The sequence below is a fragment of the Moschus berezovskii genome, chromosome 3 (assembly GCF_049115385.1).
Source record: "Moschus berezovskii isolate FMDL1 chromosome 3, NW_MosBer_1.0, whole genome shotgun sequence".
NCBI classification, from domain to species: Eukaryota; Metazoa; Chordata; class Mammalia; order Artiodactyla; family Moschidae; genus Moschus; species Moschus berezovskii.
The window spans coordinates 86,652,651-86,674,439 of NC_142462.1; the positions used below are offsets into that span (position 1 = coordinate 86,652,651).

At 60.4% G+C, this 21,789-nt stretch overlaps 1 protein-coding gene across 6 annotated transcripts in view; it reads left to right on the top strand.

Annotated features, from left to right (window-relative positions):
- Positions 1–21,789, top strand: part of CAMK2B (calcium/calmodulin dependent protein kinase II beta) — a 94,366-nt gene that overhangs the window by 58,417 nt on the left and 14,160 nt on the right. For 4 of the 6 annotated variants that reach the window (XM_055421107.2, XM_055421108.2, XM_055421105.2 and 1 more), the window contains exons 4-12: positions 226–280; positions 4,593–4,658; positions 9,882–9,954; positions 13,175–13,277; positions 13,370–13,453; positions 14,144–14,238; positions 14,402–14,524; positions 14,978–15,061; positions 15,873–15,915. In XM_055421107.2, the coding sequence (XP_055277082.1) occupies positions 226–280; positions 4,593–4,658; positions 9,882–9,954; positions 13,175–13,277; positions 13,370–13,453; positions 14,144–14,238; positions 14,402–14,524; positions 14,978–15,061; positions 15,873–15,915 (726 nt within the window). Of the gene's footprint in view, positions 1–225; positions 281–4,592; positions 4,659–9,881; positions 9,955–13,174; positions 13,278–13,369; positions 13,454–14,143; positions 14,239–14,401; positions 14,525–14,977; positions 15,062–15,872; positions 15,916–16,819; positions 16,895–21,789 lie in introns of all 6 variants that reach the window. The other 2 variants (XM_055421104.2, XM_055421103.2) reach the window with 1 other exon arrangement.

Consider the following 21,789-nt stretch of genomic DNA (forward strand, 5'->3'; position numbering starts at 1 on the left):
TTGGGGCCAGTTGGCCTGAAGGTCCCACGGCTTACCCCTCAGACTCTGCCTGCAGTGCCCACCCGGGCCCTCCCCAGCCCGAACTATGGGAAGCCACAGGCCCTTGGCAGGGTGGACCCTCCTTGGAGGGTTTGTGCTGCTGGCTGTGGGCCTGGGTGAGTGTCTGGGCAGCGTGGGTGGGCCCCGGGCTGTTGCCCCTGCTCACGGCCTCTCCTGTTCCCACAGTGCGCCTCCATGACAGCATCTCCGAGGAAGGTTTCCACTACCTGGTCTTCGATCTGTAAGTGCCGGAGCCCAGGGACATGGGCTCTTGTCTGCTGTCAACATTGGGCCTGGGCTGGGCCCCTCGGCTTCCGTAGCCCTGGCAGACAGTCCCCCAACTCCTGGGTCACCTTACCCACCAGCTTACCTCGTTGGTTTGTTGGCTTTGCATTGGTGTGTGGAATCCCCCAGGGATGGGATTGCCCAGCTGGGCCAGACCACCCAGAACAGGGTGTGCTGGAGGCCAAGGCAGGGGAAGGAGGGAGGGAAGGATCCCAGAGGAATGGTCTGGCCCTCAGTCTTCCATTACCTTCCTTGGTGTTCTCATCACTGCTGCACTGGGGCCCTTGGGCTGGCATGAGTGTATGCTTGGGTGCATAAGACTGCCTTTGTGTTTGTGATTGTGTGTGTGTATTCATATATGTTGATGAGCAGGCACCTGTGGGTGTGATTTGTGGGGGCATGTGCATGAGTGGGCTTCAGTGTGTGCATGTGTGTGTGATTGTATGAACACATATACATGTGACTTGTGGTGTGGGTGCATGTGTGTGTATGTGAATGTGTGTGTGAGTTGGTATGGACACGGGTGTGAACATACACATGTGTGCATGGGTGTATGTTGGCATCAGCATGTAAGAGAGTGTGTATGACTGCCTGAAGTGTGAGTGTGTAAATGATTTGTGGGGGAATGTACCTGATTGCATGCATGTCCATGGGTGTATGTGTGCACATACATGTGGCTTGTGTGTGCGTGTGTGTGTACATGAGTGTGATCTGTGGGGGGTGTGTGCCTATGTATCCATTCTCACAAATCATGCATGCATGTGTGTGCACATTTGCACGTGTGATTTGTGGCGGTGGATGTAGCTGACAGGTGTGTGATTTGTTCAGTGTGTACACGGGTGTATGTGTGCATTCATGTGTGTGTGAGCCGTGCTGAGTGAGAGCATCTGGGGCCCCTGCCTCCTCTCACTTCCTGCTGGATTTGGAAGCAGTGATCTCATCACCTCACTCCCCTATAGCTCTGCTGAGCGGGGCTCTATTTAGCTGTCCTGAGTCAGCGTGACTCGGGACCCTGCGGTGGCCAGAGGTTGTAGTTTGGGGTGGCTCCTTGTGGCCTCTGGGAAGCCCATGCTGGGGGCCCTGACCATGGGAACAGGATGTGTCTCTGAAGGGACCTCCTCCCTCAAATGACAGATGCCTCGGCCATGGGGTGTGGAGGCCTGAGGAATGAACCTCTAGCCTACTGGGGGTCCTCTGGTCAGGAGATGCTGGAATTGTCCCCCACAGCCCCCCGTGTCCCACAAGACACCACTTCGAGACACCAGCCAGGTGTCCCAGGGCTGACCTGTGATACAATTGCCTGTGCTGGGCCAAAGCTGTGCCCTAAATGTTCTGTTGCATGGACCCTTTGCTGTCACCCCTGTGGGTCTCCAGACCCAAAAGCTCCACCAGCTTTTTCCCAGGAAGTATAGAGGCCCTGGGCTGGAGGGTGGCCATGTCCAGGCCCCTGGGGGTCAACAGGAGGGTGTGTGGGATTCAGGAGCAGAAAAAGGGGAGAGAATGATGTGTGTGCAGGTGCGCATGTGTGTACGTGTATGCACACCCATGCAAGTGCATGCACGAGTGTGGGAGCGCCTTGACTCTCCTGGCTCAAGCAACAGGCAAGTGTGGGAAAGGCTCAGAGGGGGGCTGGTGAGAGGAAACTGGCGGGTGTGTTTGGAGCAGGTGGGAGGAGGGAGGCCCTGGGCTTTGCACATCCTCCCCGCAAACCACTGTGGCCCTCAGGCCTGTTGAAGCTGCCTTTCTGGGGGCATGCAGGACACCGCTAGGCCTCAGGCAGCTGTTTGGTGGGGGCAGAAGGGCCTGCACAGAGTGGGGGGCTGTGGAGGGAGAGGGGAGGAATAGAGACATGGAGATGCTGCCAGGCCCTGCCATCCCCACCCCAGCCCCACACAGCCCTCCTGTGCCATGCTGCAGACCCTCTGGGACTCTGTGGCCTCAGAATCGGGGAGCAGTGTCTGGCCTGAGTTGGCATCACCTTCAGGAGACCCCTGGACTTAGGCAACGTGGGGGGCTCTGTGGATTTGAGGACTGACAGATTTCCCCACTCTCCATGCCCTAGAATGTCACGTGGTCTTAGGGACCAGGCCTGAGGACAAAGGAAGGGGCTCCCCCGGAGGCTGTGGCTGCAGCCCAGAATTGGCCATGCTGAGTGGCCAGGATCTGAGGAAAGGGAGAATGCTGGTTTCCAGACCACGCCCTTCCCGGCCAGCTTGAGACGGCAACCCCCCGCCCCCTCCAACCAACTCTCCGCCCTGCCACCCTGGACCACAAGTCCCCTGATGCCTGTCAGCACAGCTGGAGCCTTCTGTGGATGTGGGGACCCAGAGGTCTTGTCCCTGGCTCAGTCCAGGGCCTACTGGGCTGGGGGGCTCCCTGTGTCCCTGCTGCAGCCCGGTCAGTACCTGTGGCCTTTTCCTCTCTGCCCTGTGCTTGGACTCGGGGCCTGCAGAGCCTGACCTGTGAATTGTGCGTGCATAAAAATAAACCGCGAGTCCCTTCTTCTGCTGGACCGAGTACCCCGTCCTCCTGCTCCACACACACGAACACATGGGTACACGAGCGCACACAGGCGCATGCGGCGCTGCTCCCTGGGACAGTCGCCCGCTCTGAGCCTTATTGTTGTTCAGCCGCTGAGTCGTGTCCGACTCTTTGCGACCCCGTGAACTGTAGCATGCCACCCTCCTCTGTCCTCCACTGTCTCCCAGAGTTTGCTCAAATACATGTCTGTTGGGTGGATGATGCTGCCTAGCCATCTCATCCTCTGAGTCCCCTTCTCCTTTTGCTTTCAGTCTTTCCATCATCAGGGTCTGAGCTTTAGTCTCCTCCAATGGCAAAGTAGAATCCTAAAAATTCCTCACTACGGGGGTAGTTGGCTTCCAACAGGATTTGAGAGCCAGCATCTAGCCTCCAGCAGGGGCATCCTAGCATCCACTGCATCCTCAGTTTTGTGTTTCTCTAAGAGGGAGCCCTGGAGAAGGCAATGGCAAGCCACTCCGGTACTCTTGCCTAGAAAATCCCATGGATGAAGGAGCCTGGTGGGCTGCAGTCCGTGGGGTCGCTACGACTGAGCGACTTTACTTTCACTTTTCACTTTCACACATTGGAGAAGGAAATGGCAACCCACTCCAGTGTTCTTGCCTGGAGAATCCCAGGGAAGGGGGAGCCTGGTGGGCTTCCGTCTATGGGGTCACACAGAGTCGGACACGACTGAAGTGACTTAGCAGCAGCAGCAGCAAGAGAGAGCCCGCCCATGTCAGGGTCACTGTTCAGCAGTACCCATGTCTGTGGTCACCATGGACCAGCCTGGCCCTGAGTGCTGGGCATAAAACAAGGCCAACCCAAGCCCCAGCTCCCAAGAATGAATGGGAAGTGAGATGCAAGTGGGGAGATCCCAGCATGTGGGGCCAGCACAACTGGAGGGGGTGTGGAAGGAGGGTGTGTTTGCAGAAGGAGTGTCTCTTGGTGTCCCCACAGGACACGGGAGGGAGACTCTAGAACTTGCAGGGGTAGAAAAGCTCTAGATGGGCGTTCTGGTGGACTTGGAGCTGGCCAAGTAGAACGAGGGGCTCGGACAGACCCAGGGATTAAGCTTTGCTGCTCCCCTGTGCATCCAGCCTTGGCCCCTGCTTTTTGCCTTGCTGTAGACACCCACATTCTCAGCCAGGGGATCCTGAGTGGCTGGGATCCCTGCTGGATTCCCTGAGGCTCTCCAGGCAATGGTTTCTGCCCTGGGCAGGGGGGTCCATCCTGCTTTAGGACCTGAAGGCTGCTCCCTGGGCAGGGGGCAACTGGCGAGAGAGTGTGTGGATGGAGGTCCTACTCTCTTTCTGGAGACGGGACTTTGAACACCTCATGACTGCACCCACCCGGGAGGCCACATCTAGGCACTGTCTCTTCTGGCCCCTCCGCCCTGTGCAGGGGCCGCATCGCTGGCCTTGGGGGGTTCGAGGAGGGTAAGCCCGTTTTTTCTCAGGCCTGGAATTAGTCACAAAGCCTGGGTAACAGTGCAGAGGCCTAGAACAGACTCCTGCTGGGCTGCGCACTCTGAGAAAGTCACTGAGATCATTGAAGCTCAGTTTTCTGAGCTTAGGAGACCCGTGTCATGGAGAGGGGTGTGAAGACTAAACGGTGTCAGTCCTGAGTGGCTCTGGAGATGGAGGTGCTGGGGATGGTGGTGGTGATGACGCGCGCGAGGGGGCGGTGACGGCGGTGGGGGTGGAGATGGAGACGGTGATGGAGGGGGCCTCTCTGTGCTCTTCTCACAGGGTCACTGGTGGGGAGCTCTTTGAGGACATTGTGGCGAGAGAGTACTACAGTGAGGCGGATGCCAGGTGGGTGTAGAGCCTCGCACGCCCCCTCCCCCGTCTCCTGCCCGGCCCTCCCTCACTAAGCCTGGCTCCTCCTCCTCTGGCCCCCATCTCTCGCACACTTTGTCCCTGACATGGTTCAGGGAGATGGCCAGCTGGGTGAAAGCCTGGCTCGGAGCCCTCTGGGGAGGTCCTCAGGCCAGGGTGGGGGTGGGCAGCTCGTGTGTCCCAAGTCAGGGAGGGTCCAAACCTGCCCCAGGCTGGGAACTGGCCCACAGAGGGGCTCTCCTTGGGGTGGCTAGTGGGGAAGAGCGGACGGAGAGTGGTGATGGGTCTCCCCTTGCCCGCCTTGGATGTCTGACCAAGGCCTTCCCAATGGAGACTCATTGTTTCCAAATGCTTTTGCCCAAGACAGGCCAGGAACCCCTTTCTGTGACATCCTCCCAGGGCCACTTTGAAGGCAGAAAGGGAAGGCCATGGGGGCCTGGGCTGGTGGGAAAGGTGCCCACTGGCCCTCCTTCCTGGGCTCCCTGGGGGGCAGTGAGCAGGAAGCCAGGGCCTGAGGTGGGGGTGGTGAAGGGACTTTATCAGCCCTCACAGGGGAGTTGAAGGGGACTGACGTTTTCAGACATGCTGTCTGCAGCGAGTATGCTGGGGCTTTAATGAATATGTACTCCCTTTCTAATCAATATTATTTTAACAAGTAGCTATTTGTGACTGTGTCTGCACCCCTAGACAACCTTGCCTGTCAGTGACAGCCTGAGCCCCCTTGAGAGGGTGGGAGTGGGTTCTGGTGTCACCCAGGCCCCAACCTGGGCAGCAGGAGGCCAGAGTCTTGGCGGGCACTGGGTGGGGTGTTGGGGTCTGTGGTGGGGTGGAGCGGCCAGCCAGGGCTCTGGCTCCCGAGGGTACATGGGCACTGGCTGCTTTCCTGAGGCTCCTTGAAGAAGGGCGTTCACTTTTCATGACAGCCTGGGAACGGCTTGGGGCAGAACCGAGACAAGGAGGGTTGCCTTCTGGTTTTGCCTCCGGTGCCCCCCGGTTGCCTCAGGGGTGCAGGAGGGCTTACCTTAGCTGTTCTCTTTTCCCCCTCCTGGAGCATCCTACCAGGGCTCCTTGGTCCTCAGTGCCCACCACGGAGCACGGCCTGGGGTCTGGCACCTTCCTGCACTCTGCTGAGGACGGTCTCGCTGGAGAGGGGATGTGACCCACAGCGGAGCCTTGCTTTTGGCTGGGAGGCACCTGTGCCCACCTCTACTGCTGCACTCCCTCCCCAGCCCACCCACGTCCCCCAACCCCCCGACACCTTGTCCTTGGGTCTCCACCCTTGCCCACCCTCACCTCCTGGCTCATCTACTCTCGTGCCCCCCTTCCAACCTACCCCACCCCTCCAGTTCTGTGACTCCCTCCTGCCCGTCCAGGTGGCAGGGGTCTGGATCTTCCTCCCTGGACCTCCTCTGGAGTTTGGGTTCCGCCCCACAAATGCTTGGTTTCCTTAGGCTCCGCCTTGCTGGTATGAGGAAGAGGGTGAGAGGCAGCCACTCTTGGGGATCCCTCCAAGCCGGCCCCACTCATTAAACCCGTACGTCTGGCTGTCATTTCCCCTGGGAATCCTGGCCCGTGGAACTGTGTGTTTAATCTTGTGGTGCTTAGCCTGTAGGCAGGAGGGTCTGAGAGAGTGATGTGGATGTCCAAGTGGGTGAGTCACCCACGGGCATCACCAGGAGCTCTGGCAGAAAGCGGGTGGGGTAAAGGCTTTCTCCTACTCTGGGAGGGTGTTTCCTCTGGGGATCTCTTCTCAAAGGGATCCGGGCTGTGTTGAAGCTGGAGCCCTAGACACCTGGCCGGGGTGGTGGCCACCTCCCTAACCACTATGCAGTTTGGTCCCCATCTAGTGCACCCACCCCCTTCCAGGGCCCTGTCTGGGGCTGTGCTGCTCAGAGCTGAGCATCTGATGAATTCCTGAAGTGTCACATCTCTAGAGGAAGAGGACGCATGGCAGGAGTTGCTTTTCTGAACGCTTTTCTAACCAAGAAGGCTGGAGATTCCTTTGAAGAGAAAGTGGAATCTTTATTTCAGAGTTTGTGGGGAAAATGAGGGGTCTTTTTTTTCAAACCTGGGAAAGCAAAGTTCAAGTCCATATTTTAAAAACCCTGAAAACAGTGTGGTTCATGAGAGGTGCTTGGGGGTGTGTGTGTGTGAGAATGCTGGCTGACCCTGGGGGAGGAGGGGGCGGAGAGAGGGAGGGGAAGGATTATATCCCAGGTGACAGCAGAGCCTGGAACCAGGAGAATAATATCCAGGACTGGCCAGGATCTGGAATGACGCTGGGGAGCAATTCTGACCACAAAGTGACTTTCTAAACTGTTCCGTTTGAAAGGAGTCTTCATGAGGAAGATGGGATAATGTAAATGCAAGGCAGAAGGGACCTCATGATGGGCCAGTCAGTCTCATGTTCCCCAAGGCCCTGGTCTCAGACTGGAGGCCAGGGTGGGAGCAGGGTGAGAAGGGCACCAGGAGTGGTCTCCAGGGGTCCCTGGAGGGTGGGCTGCCCGGAATGGGCTGCTCTCCAGGCACATGAGAGTCCCATCTACCTGCTGGCTGTGGAGGCCACTTGCCCGTCGGTCCCAGAGATGCTGTGAAGAAAAGGCTTGGGAGACAGGCCGGTGCTGCCACATTGGCTGTGAGAAGGGGCATACCCTGCACAGTCTTCTCTGGGGCGGGGCTCACGGGGTGGGCGGACAGGGCTGTGTCAGAGCTGTAGGGCTTGATTTCAGTGGCCGGGCTGAGTCCTGGGATGCCCGAGGAGAGATGCAGTCTGATGCTGGCTCAGCAGGTGTAGTCACCCCATCCTGGCACGAGATTGGAGCCCTGAATCCTCAGGAGGGGATGCGGAGAAGGACAGAGGGCACCCCTCACCGACATCTGAGCTGATGTATCAGTTGGTGCTGCAGCAGGTGCCTCCCGGGTCCAAGAAACCTTCCTGCAAGGCCAAGGGCACAATGAAAGGAGAGAACTAACATGTCTTTGCGGTCACGGAGGCCACAGTCCAGTGCAGAGATGCACGCCACCCAGAGTGCAGGGCTGCCACGTGCCTGCAGGGGGAATGACGTGGGAGCCTCGAGCTCGCTCCACAACGGAGGAAGGTCTAGAGAGCATCCTTAGGTTGAGAGCGGAGGCAGGGTCACGAGGGTGAAGAAAGAAGATGGAATTGACCCAAAGCTAACATCAGGACTTGCAGGGGTCTCAGCAGGCCTGAGGTTGGAGCCAGGTCATTCCAGGGCTTTCGGGGAGTGGCCAGTGGCCCAGGGGACTCCAGCCTGTGCTGTGAGGACTGCTGATGGTGTGGGTTACAGCATGGATTGCAGGGAACACAGCTCAGGTGGAAACCCCCAGGGGCAGAACCAGGGTCTGGCCACAGCAGCACAAGCAGGGGCTGGTCGACCTGAGAGACCCTGAACCCCTGGGTGGGGTGAGGTGCTGCAGTGAGCAGGTGGTCCAGGGACTCAGGGCTGAGCTCCAGGAGGATGCAGTGATGCCCTAGCACAGCTCCCTGGGGCTCAGATTCCCAGGAACTGGGAAAGCCAGCGCCCCCTGCCCGGGCCCCTGCTCAGTGGCCTCAACTGCAAGCACTGGGACTTCCTCTGGCCTCTGCCTCCACCCAGTGGCCTGTCCTGACCTCAGCGGAGCTCCCCAGACCTCATGGCTGAGCTCCGCCCACGAGGAAAGAGGCCCCTAGATGAACTTGCCCTGATGGGGCAGCGTGGAGGGGCTGAGCCCGTGTCTACAGTCACGGGAGGGCTGGTAGTGGCTGGATGTGGAGCTGGGGATACAGGGATGAGGATGAGAACCACAAAAGACCAAGGTTGGCAGATGAGAACGTGGTGGGAGGGACAGGAGCAGGGAGGGAGGCCCTGGGAGCAGGTGGGACAGGAGAGCTCAGGGCTTAGGGCGGGGGCAGGGTTTCCAGCCCTTCGAGGCATCTAAGGGGACTGTTACCCACAGGTTTGGGCCTGGCTTCTTCTGACCCCATAAACCTCAGGAATCCATCATCACTAGGACTCAGGTCTCGGTTTCTTCAGGGTGGACACTCAGGTTACTTTTCTAGCAGGCGCGGTCAGAGCTATTTGAGAACAGGGGCTGGTTTCTTGTCCCTTCTCTGAGTTTGCTGTTAGGAAAACAAAGTCCATCCCTCCAGCTGACCTTCAGTCACCTCCCCAGTCTAGCTGCGGCAGGAGTAGTCCTGCCTGTGCCTCCCTTGCCCCCACCAGAGGGGCCGGGGCCAAGACCCCAGGGATGGGCTATGGCAGCCTGTGGCACGCCTGTCTCTGGTGGCTGGTAATGCTCCAGGGGCGCTGTGGAACCCCAGGGGTCTGTACCTGGCTCTGGGGGCAGCTGGAGACTTCCCAACCACCTGGAGGAGGCAGGTGGAGGTCACTGGGGCTGCGGGCATCCAGGTCTAGAGGCACCTGGGTCTGATGTCTAGGGCCATTGCAAAGCCCAGGTGTGGGAGGTGCCTGGGGAGAGCCTGGACCTTTCTCTCCAACCAGTGATGCCCCAGAAGGCTTAGGACTTCTCCCTAATCTGGAAGGAAGCCCCTGGCTCGGGGCCCTGGATAGTGCCAGGCTGCCCCCAACGACCCCAGTGCCGCTATGGAGCTGAGCTGTCTAGCATGGCAGCCAGCAGCCAGCGTGGACGTGAAGTTTATTTTAATGAAATGACACCCGCTTTCACACATGTGTGCTGGTGACTGCAGTGTTAGCACAGCCTCAGAAGAGAGAGGGGCACTGGTGCCCGGGGCATCACCCCCGCACTGTGGCACTGGCCTGCCCTCTCTGCCTTGCCCTTTCACCTCTACCCTCTCCTCCCATTGTCTGGGTCTCCAGACTGCCTTGCGGGGTATAGATTCAGCCCTGGCCTCCCTCCCCAAGGGCACCCAGCTCAGGGCCAGGCATGGCCAGGATGAGCCTGGGGTGGAGTGCGCTGGCATCAGGCATCTTTCCTCTGTGGGCCTGGTTAGAGGGGAGGGCGTGCCTTGTGTTGACCTTTGGGGGTGAAGAGGGAGCCCCAGAGGCCCCCTCCTGGCCAGCGTCTCGTCTCCCATGTGGCAGGCAGCACCTTGATTCCCTGCTTCCCCCGGGCCCCCACTGGGCTGGAGACCCCACCACTCCCACACAGCACCCTTCTCCTGCACCCTGCCCACTCCTCAGGGGCCACCCGCACTAATGCGCCTGCTCTTTGCTACAGTCACTGCATCCAGCAGATCCTGGAGGCGGTTCTCCACTGCCACCAAATGGGGGTCGTCCACAGGGACCTCAAGGTGAGTGCCCCCCCAACTCTGTGCCAGGTGTCTGTCATCTGTAACTGCATGTCATGTTTAAGGGAAGGCTCGGGGGTAGGGAAGTGCACCAGCAGACACGTGTGTTTGGGGGATGTTTGCGTATGTGTGTTCCCGTATTTTTGCATGAAGGTGTGTGCCTATGAGAATGTGTGTGCACGTGTGTGCATGCTCATTGGCACATGTAAGAGTATGTGTGTGCATGTGTTTGTGTTTGAAGGTGCATGCTTGTGAGAATGTGGGTCTGTGCGCACAGACACATGGACACGTGTGTTATGTGTGGGCAGGTGTGCATATGCGTGTGCGTTTGTGCATGTGTGTGAGACTGTGTGTTTGTGTGTGCATGTGTGTTTGTGTGTGTGCATGCATGCCTCTAAGCTTCAGGGCTGAGAGGGGACAGTTGTCAAGAATCAGCCTAGTAGCACACGTCCACGTGGGGTCTCGCTTTCTGGGCTCTGGTTGAGATTCGGACCTGGCAGGAGGGACACAGACAATGTACATGCAGGTGGGGCTGATGCCTTGGGAGCAGGGGGTGAGGGGCCAGTTTGGTCTCTTCAAACGTCCAGTCCTTTCTACTCGTCTCTGTGGTCCTTGGCTCAGCTCTGGGCAAAGTGCAAATCATTTAAAACAAGGATTGTCACCCACAGGCCCCTGTGTGGCGGGAGGGGCCCTCAGGAGGAGCTGCAGCCTTCCCACCTGCCCCTTCCTCCTTCCTGCCCTTCCGCCTCCCCCTTCCTCCTCCTCTCAATCTCCCCTCCTTTCTTTGACTTCAGCTTTCTCCAAGTCTGAGTTTGGGTCAGGTTCTCTTCTCGGTGGTTTTGCAGGGGCTGGGGGGACCCCTGGGCCTACATCCCTGCTGGTGGTGTTTGAGACCAGCCTGCTCGTGGGTGCTAGGGCTGGATGGAGTCACATCTTTCTGGGGCTACCCAGAGGTGTGTGTGTGGGTGTGTGAGCTGATGTTATAGAGCTGCTCTTGGGGGGATGTCCCACCAGGGGCAGGCCGGGGACCCTCCCTGTGCCTTCATGTGTCCCCGCCCCCACTCCGCGTGTGCTGTGTGGTCCCCTGTCCTCTCATGGGTCTGCCCAGGCTCCCGCCTTGACTGCCTGTCCTGTGGGTGCCCCTCTGTCCCTGTCTTGTCTGCATGGGCCTCACTCAGGGGCCTCTGGGAGGAGGGGCTGCAGGGAAGAGGACACGCATCCCTCCTTCATCCTGGACCTCATGATCCATAACAAACCTGGAGCCCAAAGCTCCGAAGTGCAGATGGATGCTCTCCCCAGCCCAGGTGTGACCTGAGGGCACACAGAATCCTTGCTGAGAGAAAGAAAAAGGGGTTAGGACAAGTTGGTCTCCTGTCTCCCACCAGGTGGTGGGGGGAGCAGGCTGTCCCTCCTCCTCTAGAGAGGCCTCTGTCATCTTGGCTGAGACAGACCTCCAGAAGCAGTACTGTGGTGGGTTTCCTCTCAGACAAGGTGTGGAGGCTGGAGAGAGCAGAGGGGCTTGGTGCCATCTTGGCGGCCGTGAGGGTGCCAAAGTGGAGCCTGCGGGCAGGGACATCCCTGTGCAACCAGGCTGGGTACCCCCCCCCTCTCCTCCAGGGAGGAGCCTTCTTGCCCAGCTCTTCCCAGGGACCAGGTTCTCTTAGCTCCTTCTTCCCAGAGAGGCATTCTAAGTCACTTCAGTTGTGTCCAACTCTGAGTGACCCCATGGACTGTAGCCCACCAGACTCCCCTGTCCATGGGATTCTGCAGGCAAGAATACTGGAGTGGATTGCCATTTTGTCCTCCCTTCCCGACCCAGGGATTGAACCCATGTTTCTTATGTCTCCTTCACTGGTAGGCGGGTTCTTTATCACTAGCGCCACCTGGAAAGCTGAAGAATGCTGGTTTATTTCCTTGGGGTGGGGGAAATCTGATCTGTAGAAGCTGGGTCAAGCCCCAAGCTGCAGCCCCTGACCCATAGTATTTCAGACTTCTTTTTTTTAAAAAAACAATTTTTTAAAACTTGAAGTGTAGTTGATTTGCAATGTTGCATCTATTTCAGACTTCTTGGTGTGGGGTTTGTGGGGAGGTAGGGGTCCCCCTGCCCCACTCACAATGGCAAAATCAAGGTGTTCGGGGCCTCCCGGCCTTGCTGGGCAGACAGGGCTGAGTATCCCCAGCACGTGTCACCTGGAGTGATGGAGCCTTGTCCACCAGCTGTATGGGGCCTGGACAAGCTCTGGTTTCTCCCTCATGGGCAGGCATGCTTCATCTGTGCCACACGATTTGTCCTTACACCCCTGGTGTCTAAGCAGGGTTAACTCAGTTCAGTTGGTGGCATTTGTCTTTCTTGGTGGCACTAGGGTGGGCAGTATGGTGTCAGCAGACCTTCCTGTCGGGAGGGTGGCCTGCTGAGGGGGCTGAGGGCCTGGAGAGCCCCGGGCAACCAGAGATGAGGAAGTCCAGCGGCTTTGAGCTCTGAGCGCTGCCCTTTGGGAGCTGGCGAGGCCGGTGGGACAGTCTGGGATGGAGGAACCTAGCATGCAGGACACAGTGTGCAGGGAACGTCTTGGGCCTTCAGAGGCAAGTGTTCCTGGTCACAGGGCAGCAGCTCCTTGGCACCCCAGTGGGACAGGGATGAATACCCTTTCTTCTGGCATGAGCAAGGGCGCTGCTCCCCGAGGCCAGGAGGTCAGCACACGACCCTCCCCTCCTGTGGGCAGCCAGCCAGGGCTGGTGGGGCTTGGATGTCCTACACTGCTCAGGCCACGGGGGCCCTTGGTTGTTCTTCCTTGCCCTTTGAGAGTCTCCATTCTGCAGGAAGTGCCTGAACCTTCCAGCAGCCGCTCTCACTGTGCAGCCAGCCTTGGTCGGGGGAGGGAAGCCCCCCTACAGTGGGGGTCTGGGCCCTGCATGGCCTGCTGGGGCCTCCAGGGTGTGCTGTTTTGGTCCCAGCGCCCCGAGTTCACAAGCTTGCACTTTGAGAACCAGCTTCCCTCAGCTCTAGGGCTCATGTCCCTGCCCCTGGCGAGTGGGGGACAGACAGACTGTGGGGTGCAGGCTCAGGGGTGCACTCAAGCCAAAGGTGTCAGCCATGCCGGGGGGACACCATGTGGTCAGGGGACCTGTGCACCCGTCTGCCAAGGAGTGTTCTGTACCCCTCTCTCTGGTGACACCCCTGGGTGTAAACCCCACACCCTCGGGCTGCTCACCTTCCCCACAGCCCGAGAACCTGCTCCTGGCCAGCAAGTGCAAAGGGGCTGCGGTGAAGCTGGCGGACTTCGGCCTGGCCATTGAGGTGCAGGGGGACCAGCAGGCGTGGTTTGGTGAGTACCCGGCCAGCCAGCTGGCCAGGGGACAGGGCGGGGGTGTTGGCCGCCCCTGTGGTTCTTCATACCACCCTTTCCCCTCGTGCTAGGATTCGCTGGCACGCCGGGCTACCTGTCTCCCGAGGTCCTGCGCAAGGAGGCGTACGGCAAGCCGGTGGACATCTGGGCGTGCGGTGAGGCTGGTGTGCTGGGCGAGGTGGGGCTGCACCCACAAGCGCTGCACCAGACCCACACCTGGCTGCCCCCAATTGGGAGCACCCTCCCCACCCAGACCGGAATTACTAACACAACCCTGGCTGTTGCCGAGAAGCCCATCACCCCATTGTCCGCCCTACGCTGGGCAGAGCAGTCTGGAGAAGGGGCAGCAAGTGCCCAGATGGTGGATGGATACTGGAGGGGCGGGGGCTGTGCGGACTACCCTGGCAGGGATGCCTCCTTGCCAGGGGTGAGACCCACAGTAAGTGCAGTGGAGGGGGCTGTTGTTGGGCCTCCCCTGTGTAGTAGGGCGGGGGGGCAGAGGAGCTGTTTATGCCATTCTGCAAACATGAGGGTCTCCAAAGAGGAACACTGACGCTGGCTGTGAGGGTGGAGAGGAGTGGGTGCTTGAGGACCCCAGTGTCCTCATGGGACTTGCTGGCTTTGGGCAGTGACCCCCGCCCTAGCCAATGCTGAGAAACTAGCTGAGGGTCCTATAGCTGTTAAGTACCAGGGCTGGGCATCTGACTCCCATCCTGGGATCACACGCCAGACACCCCGTGGCAGCACGTGACTGGTGTGTGGCTGCACTGGTGGGCTCCGCTGGGCTGCTGGGCGTGGGCAGTGAGGGCGGCAGCATGAGGCCCCGGTCTCTTGGCTCTCCCCAGGGGTGATCCTGTACATCCTGCTCGTGGGCTACCCACCCTTCTGGGACGAGGACCAGCACAAGCTGTACCAGCAGATCAAGGCCGGGGCCTACGACGTGAGTGCCAGGACCCCCAGTCCCTCCCCATTTGGGGAAGGCAGGCTGGCAGAGGCAGGGTGTGGGGTGGCACCCCTGTTTTCAGTTGAGGCCCTTTGGAGAATTCTGTCTCCTGTCTGGGGAGGGGGCTTCAGGATCCCCTGTGCCTGGTTTTCCTTTCTAGTTCCCATCCCCTGAGTGGGACACGGTCACTCCCGAAGCCAAAAACCTCATCAACCAGATGTTGACCATCAACCCCGCCAAGCGCATCACGGCACACGAGGCGCTGAAGCACCCATGGGTCTGCGTAAGTCGCACCAGCCCCTAGCATGTTGACCTTGGGCCCTCTCCTTGAATCCAGTGGGTTGGTGCCGTGGTCTCCTGAGGGCTGTGTGGCTTGGGACTTGCTGGTGATTTAAAGGCTTCGGTCCCTGGGAGGACTGGAGCTCCATGACAAGAGGAGGCGCAGTCCAGCGAGTGAGGGGATGGAGCGGCAAGGAGGGTGAGGGCCAGGTGGTGGGGGGAATGGGTGGAGTGGACGGCCATAGGAGGTGATGGACTGGGAGATTAAGCAGGCAGTGGGGACAGGTCGCCTCCGGCTGCAGTGGGTAGCTGGCAGCTCTTGGCACAGGAGCCCCAGGGGTGCTGCTGCCCTGAGCCTCTCCCTGACCCCCCCCTTTTTGGAGCCCCCCCTTGGGGACAAAGCTGATGCCCCTCAGGGCTCCTTGCAATAACACCCTCCCTCGTTCCCTCCCCACAGCAACGCTCCACTGTGGCCTCCATGATGCACAGGCAGGAGACCGTGGAGTGCCTGAAAAAATTCAATGCTCGGAGGAAGCTCAAGGTGAGACGCTGACCCCAGTGTGTGGCCAGGGTGCCCTGCCATGCTTACGTGCTCACCTACCTGGAGGCGCTGAGGGCCCCGCATCAGGGGTGGCTAGAGGGATCCCAGCAGGCCTGGCAGCGGTCCTAGCGCCCCAGGACAGGCTGCTCATTGGTGTTATCCCAGACCAGATGTGTCAGTGGACTCGGTCCCTCCCATGGCAATGACACCCAAGGTGCCCAGACGTGGGCCTGGCCCCCAGATGTCGGCTGGCCCCTCCTCAGTCTCCCACGCTGCTCGTGAGGTGTTCCTAGGGCTCCCTTGTGGCAGGGGGCTGGGAGGCATGCCCTGTGGTCGGTCATGCTGTCTGGGTGGGAGTGAGATGAGAAGCTTCTGACCTGGGGCACTTCTGGTCAAGAGAGCAGCCAAGCTCTGCTGCTCAGAGGGGCAGGAGGGAGGGGGCCCCGGGCAAGGAGACCATTGGGCACCAGGCCCGTCCTGCCTATAGGCTGCTCTGTGCTGAGGGCGAGTGTTCAGGCCTGACCAGGCCTGTGGCTGCTATGCACGCACCTCTCAGGGAGAGGAAGGGCTGTGGGGAGAGGCAGACCCCCAGCCTCAGTTCTCCCAGGGGTCTTGAAGCACTTTAGAAGCTTGGTTTGGTGGATAGTTTAGGGCCCAGGACAGGTCACTGTTAATTCTGCATGAGGTGACTTGTCTCTTGCAGCTGGTGGGTGTGTTAGAACTCTTGCCTCTCTAAGAGCCCTTGACCCCAGGTCCGGGGGTTGTGGGAGTAGGGGCCTCTGCCTGGCCTCAGCTGTGTGTCTCTCTCCAGGGTGCGATCCTCACCACCATGCTGGCCACACGGAATTTCTCAGGTGAGAACAGCCATCTCCAGGAGCAGCAGGCCTGCGGCGGGAAGCCTGTGGAGTGACCCGCCACCAGCTGCCTGCCCCGTCTTCACCCCCACAGTCCCGTCCTCTGCTGCCGGCCTGGCCTGGCCTTCCTCCCTCTGAGACCCTTGGGCCTCAGAGGAGGCCTGGGCTCGGGCCCGTCCCTGCGTGTTGGGTCTGTGTTTGAGCTGCCTGCCTGCCAGGCCGCAGCTCCATGTGTCTGTCCGGCGTTGGTCGGCACCTCTGTGGCCTCGCTGTTGTCCTGAATCCTCTGAGCACCCGTTCTGTGTTGGGAGAGGGAAGGCGAGAGGAGGCTCCGGACATGCTGGCTGGCGGCCGCCCACTTGGGCACGAAGGGAGGGCAGGGCTGGGGGCGTGCGGCCGCTCCGAGGGTCTATCGGCGACCCTGCGGCCTCGGGACAGGGCAGGCCTAGCGGGGACAGCGTCCCCCAGGCGGGGCTGCCGCCTCCTCGCTCTCCTGTAGCTTGTCTGTGGCCCGCGATGCTGGCGCGGGAGCGTCTGTGGTCGTCCTCGTTGTCCGTTTGCATCAGCACCCGCCCCATCCTGTTACCTTGCTGTGATACTGTGCTGCCGGGCCGGGGGGCATGCTGTCACACCAATACTAATAGGACGTGTCCTGTCGCACGCCCGGCCGGGCACCCGGAAGGCCCCGCTGGGGTTTTCCAAGGAGAAAGGAGGCAAATGCTTTTCCCAATGTCAATCGGTCTCCATCTTGTTTTCACGCTCCTGTGAAAGGGGTTCTGGAACCATCCGTCACCTAAACTTTGACTCTAATCTTCTTCTGCTTCCTTTGTCTCTTCTCTTCCCTCACCTCGCCCACCCCTCGTCTGTGTCCGCCCTCCCCTCGTCTCTAACCCGGTGCTAACAGTGGGCAGACAGACCACCGCTCCGGCCACAATGTCCACCGCGGCCTCCGGCACCACCATGGGGCTGGTGGAACAAGGTAGACGTCCCGCCTGTCGGCATGCAGCTCCCCTCGCTGCACGCAGCCGCCAGCAGGGCCTTGAGAGCCACCCCAGAGGCCCCGGGAGCCCCTGCTCCCGCCGTGGACATGCCCACAGAGCCCCCACCCTGGGCAGGGAGCCAGCACCCATGTCCCAGCAGCCTCACCTGTTATAGGAGGGGCCAACCATGAGCCATGTCACCGTGCGTGCATTTGACTGAATTCCCCGGTCCCGATTCCTGAGTCTGGGGGTCAGGAGACCCCCACTCCACTTCTGGTCTGAGTGCTTTTCTCTCTGAGGCTCACTCCCCACTTGTCCATCAAGAGCCTATTTAGAAAGACAGGAAACCTCTTTTCTGGGGCTGCTGCTGGGGGGTTTGAATCCCGAATGGGAACCCTGGGGAGAAGGGCGTGGGCAGATACCCTGCCCCATGAGAGCCCACTCGCCACCCCATCCACCCCAGACTTGGCCCCTACCTGCCCTCAGGGACGTGCACCGTACTCCCGGCCACTCATACTCCGTATGAGGCCAGCGGTCCGTACTGAGTCTCAAACATGTATGTCTGCCCTGTGAGCCCCAAGACGTGGCCCTCAGCCTCCCAGAGAATGACTTTGAAGGCCTCCTCTTGGTTTCCTTCTATGAGGCCCCTCACCTCTTCGCCAGCCCATGAGGGGAGAGGCAGAGTCCGCCCATCTGCTGCCCCTGTCTGTGAAGGGCAGACCCCCCAGGGAGTCACCTGACTGTGACCTTGGCCAGACCCCATGAGGCTAGACTCCATGAAGCTAGACCCCATGAGGCTAGACCCCCAAGACCTCCTAGAGGGCCCACAGCCCCAACCCAAGCTGAGGGTGGCACGAGCTTAGGTGGGTGGAGCTGCAGCTGAGGGCCAACCAGGTGCTCCCCAGATGCGGTTGTGTGGCTAGAAGAAGCCCTCTTTTCCTGCCCCTGCCTCAAGTGTCCGCGGGGACAGGGCAGACGCCCAGCCGCTCCCAGGCCTAGGCCCTTTCTTCCCTACATGTCCAGCCTGGCTCTTTCTCCCGACCCTGCAGGATGCGCAGGCCAGCCTGCCCACCCAGAGGACCCTGAGTGTTGCCTTCTGGGTTGCTCAGGGCAGGGCCGTCCTGGGTAGGAGGGTCCACGCTCCTCCTGTGAGCCCAGTGGACAGGCCCAGCGGGCCGGCCTTTCGGGGGCTATCCTGAGTTAGCTTCATTTTCTGGGCCTTTCTGGAGCACCTGGCGGGAGGGAGGGGTGAAGCAGGGAACGGTGAGACTAGGGGCTCCTGGTGAAGGCCGAGGGCGGTGAGCGAGGCAGGCGCCTCTGAGCCACTCTCTGCCTGGGGCTCCCGCCTGCACTGCCCGCTGCCTGCAAGTGGATGTGGGGCGTCGGTGCATGAGGCCGCGAGCATGTGTGGCTCCGCCCTGGGCGCCCAGGGCCACTGTGTCCTGGGGTGGTCCATGCATGTGGACGGAGCCCAGCATGGCTGTCCGTGAGTGACGAGCTAGGGGACGAGGTAATGGCTGGGCCCTGTGGGCTGAGCCCTCACACCCCCCCTAGGGCAGCCTACCTCAGCCAATGTGCTGGACCCAGCAGACATGACGGGTGAGGGGGCTCAGTCCCAGGGACGTTGCTTCTCTGTGGATGATGGCCTCCAGGGTGACATAGAGTGCTCGGCCAGCGGAAGACTGGGTGTCTGTAGATCTCTTGCAGTTCATCAAAGCATCCTGGTTGGTCCCACTTGGCCTTCACCGAGAGGAAACTCAGGCAAACTGCTGGGGTGCAGTGACGGCGTGACCCTGAGGACCCGGGGTGGGGTAGGGCAGAGGGCTGTTTGTCTCCCCGGGGGTCTAGGGTGCCTAGGGTGCCTAGTTGGTTCACCTCAGTTTCTGCCGCATAGTAATGAATTTGACTTGAGAAGACACAAAGAAACTCCCTATGCCTTCAACTGATAGTATAGATGGGAGTCAACAGGATCTTGGTTAATCTCAGTCAGAGATGTGAATTTCTAGGAAACGTGGCAGACAGGAGCTGTGGTCAGGATGGGGGCAGCTGTGTGTCCAGACACGGAGGTCTGGGGATTCCCAGTGAGGAGCATGTGGGAGTCAGTTCAAAGAACAGGTGTCTGCTGCAGGCTTCCCAGAGCCTGGGCCATGGTGTGGTCTGTGTCCCCAGAGGGATGGCTTTTAGGGAGCGGAACTGGTACTGTCTTGAATAGCATGGTCTGGAATGTGGGTTCTGGCAGAATCAGGGACCGAAGGGGACCCTCCTAAGACCCAGGGCTGTCTCGGGGTCTCCATCTGCCTCCACCCAGGCTCTGACCCACAGGCCCCCTTTCCTGCCCGAGGGGAAGCTCAAGGCACAGCTGACTCTACCTCCACCAGGGCCCTGAGCTGGCCCCGGCTGGACTTCTCAGACTGGCACTGGCCTGCGCTGGTTTTGAAGAGCTGGCTGGGAGCACCGCTGATCACTGCTGTGTGGTACTGGGAGGTGACTCTCGCCAGACTGCCCACCTTAAGTTGGGGGCTGGGGGTCAGTTTGCTCACCTGCTCGGCTCTCATGACAAGTGCCTTCAAGATGGGGTGGACACCACTTTTCTCCAGGCCTGTCCGGCCAGCTGGTTGGCCAGCACAGACAGGGTCCCTGGACTCTGCGACCACAGCGTGACTCCCACTTCAGGGGTTGTGGCGCCCTCCCTGAACACTGGAGGTGGGGAAGGGAGCAGAGAGCTGAGGTCAGCAGGGGTGGCCTGCTGCTCAGGAGTCAGGCTGTTGGCCCTGGAGGCTCAGGAGTTCCCACATCTGATGGGCTGGGCAGTGCCTCCGTGGTGAGTTACAGGGATGCAGACGTGGGTGCCACCAGGGGAGGTTTTCCAGCGTTCCCCCAGTGGAAGTGAGACGTGGCCCCAGAGGCCTGCAGGGCATGGCTGCCCCGGCATCAGGGTGTGGTCCTGAGACCAGCCTCACCAAGTGAGGCCTCTCCCTTGGGAGGATGAACTGCAGAGCGGCCAGTCTGGAAGGGACAAGAAAAGGCCTGGGGTCCCTTCACTCACTGGGATCCTGTGGTGCTTCTCATGGGGTGAGGCCCGCTAGATAAGAGGCGGGGCCAGGAGTCTGGCTTTTCATTAAATTTTGCCCAGGAGGAAAACGAGGGTACTGGGGGGCTATTGGCGAGGAAGCCTGGGGACTGAAGCTGCACCCAGTGTAGCGGTTCTCTGATGACCCCACAGGGCCCTCTGGCTGGGGACAGTCATTGGTGTCCCCATATAAAACCCAGAGGGCAGCGATGGCCACCTGGACAGGAAAAGGCCATCAGCAGGAGGGGGCCCAGCAGCCAGCGACTGGCCTGGCCACCCTACTGGGGACCTTGATCAGTGGTTCTCAAACTGAAACAGCATCAGGATCCCCAAGAGCAAATGAACAATTAAACTGAGCCCACCCAGGAGGTCTGGGGCCGGCCCAGGCTATGTGATGCAGATGTTGCTGGTGGGGAGCAGGCCCATTTTAATAACTGCTGCATCCCTCTGGGTCTGAGTGCCTGTCTTTCTGATGTGCTGTTCGGAGTCAGTAGTCTCCGGGGATGTCCCCAGCAGCGAAGTGCCCCCCCCGCAGACCTGTTGGGGCTCCCCGGTCCCTCTAAGCAGGCAGCCCCCACTTCAGGGCTGATCAGCCAGAGCTTTCGGAGCCGGCCATGGGGGCTGTGCCACCTTGTTCCGGGGCGAGGGACCCTGCCGCCGACGTCTGACCCGGGCTGCTTCTCTAACCTGCACCGGCCGTCCTGGGGCACCGCTTGGCGTGAGCGTGGGCAGGGCGGGCGAGGCAGGAGCCGCTGAACCCCGGGCTGCAGGCTTGCGCTCCCTGCCTGAACCTCCACAAATTTTGTTTTCTCTCTCTCCCCCTTCCCTCCTCATTCCCTCTGTTCCCCTCCTCACCTTTCCTTTTCCATAAGGTAAGCTGACTTCTTCTTCTTCTTTTTTTTAAGTTCTGTAATAAAAACTAACCTCTGTGGAGGGGGCAGGCCCTGGAGGCTGAGGGCCTGTTGGGGTGCGGCAGGTCACCCCTCTCAAGCGGGTGCAGAGAGGCGGAGTCGCCGAGCGGGCCATCCTGGCCTCTTCAGTGGGGTGGAAGGTTGGGGTGAGATGGGCCGTCTGCCATGCTTCTGAGAGGTGGTGGGACCCTGGGGTGCAGGTGGCCTTTTGGACCCTCCCCTAGGCGTGCCCTCCTCTTGCCTTGACTCAGAGCTCAAGGTCCTTGGTGGCTGGGCACAGAGGCCCGTGTTGGCCCTGTCAGCACTGCCAGAGCAAGGCCAAGAAGTGGCCCAAGGCCGGGGCTGCTAGGGGGTGGCTAGGAGTGAGAGCGTGGCTGCCCTGTGTGTGCGTGCTCTGAACCGAGAGGCATGGCCTGGGGCCTGGCCGTGGGGGCAGAGCTCCAAGTGCTGTCTGCCCAGGGAGGGGGGTCTGGGAGGCTGAGAGCAGGCAGGCACCTGGGCTTGGACAAGTCCCTCCCTGTGTGGGTGGCCAGCTGCAGCCCGCTTACCCCTGCTGGAGAACGTGGAGAATCAGCGGGAGGTGCCCACCACCCCAGCCTGTTGCCCTGTCCTGTGTTCTCATCTGGGGTGAGGGCAGTGCCCTGCCCTCCTTTTGGGGGATCCCACGCGCTGCCCGCCTGGAAGCTGTGGTCTCAGGTGGGAGGAGAAGTCTTGGTGTCCTCCAAGGTCATGGGGAAGGGCTGGGGGAAGCCCCTGTTCTGGGGACAAGGGTCCTCAGGCAGCCCTGGCCAGGCTGCCCGCAGGGTGGCCCTGCTCAGCACTGGGCACAGACCTGCTTTGTCCTCAGCGGGCCCCAGTGGCAGAAGTCACCCTGCCTTGGGACCTGGGGTGGCCCGCTCACTCGATCTTGGGG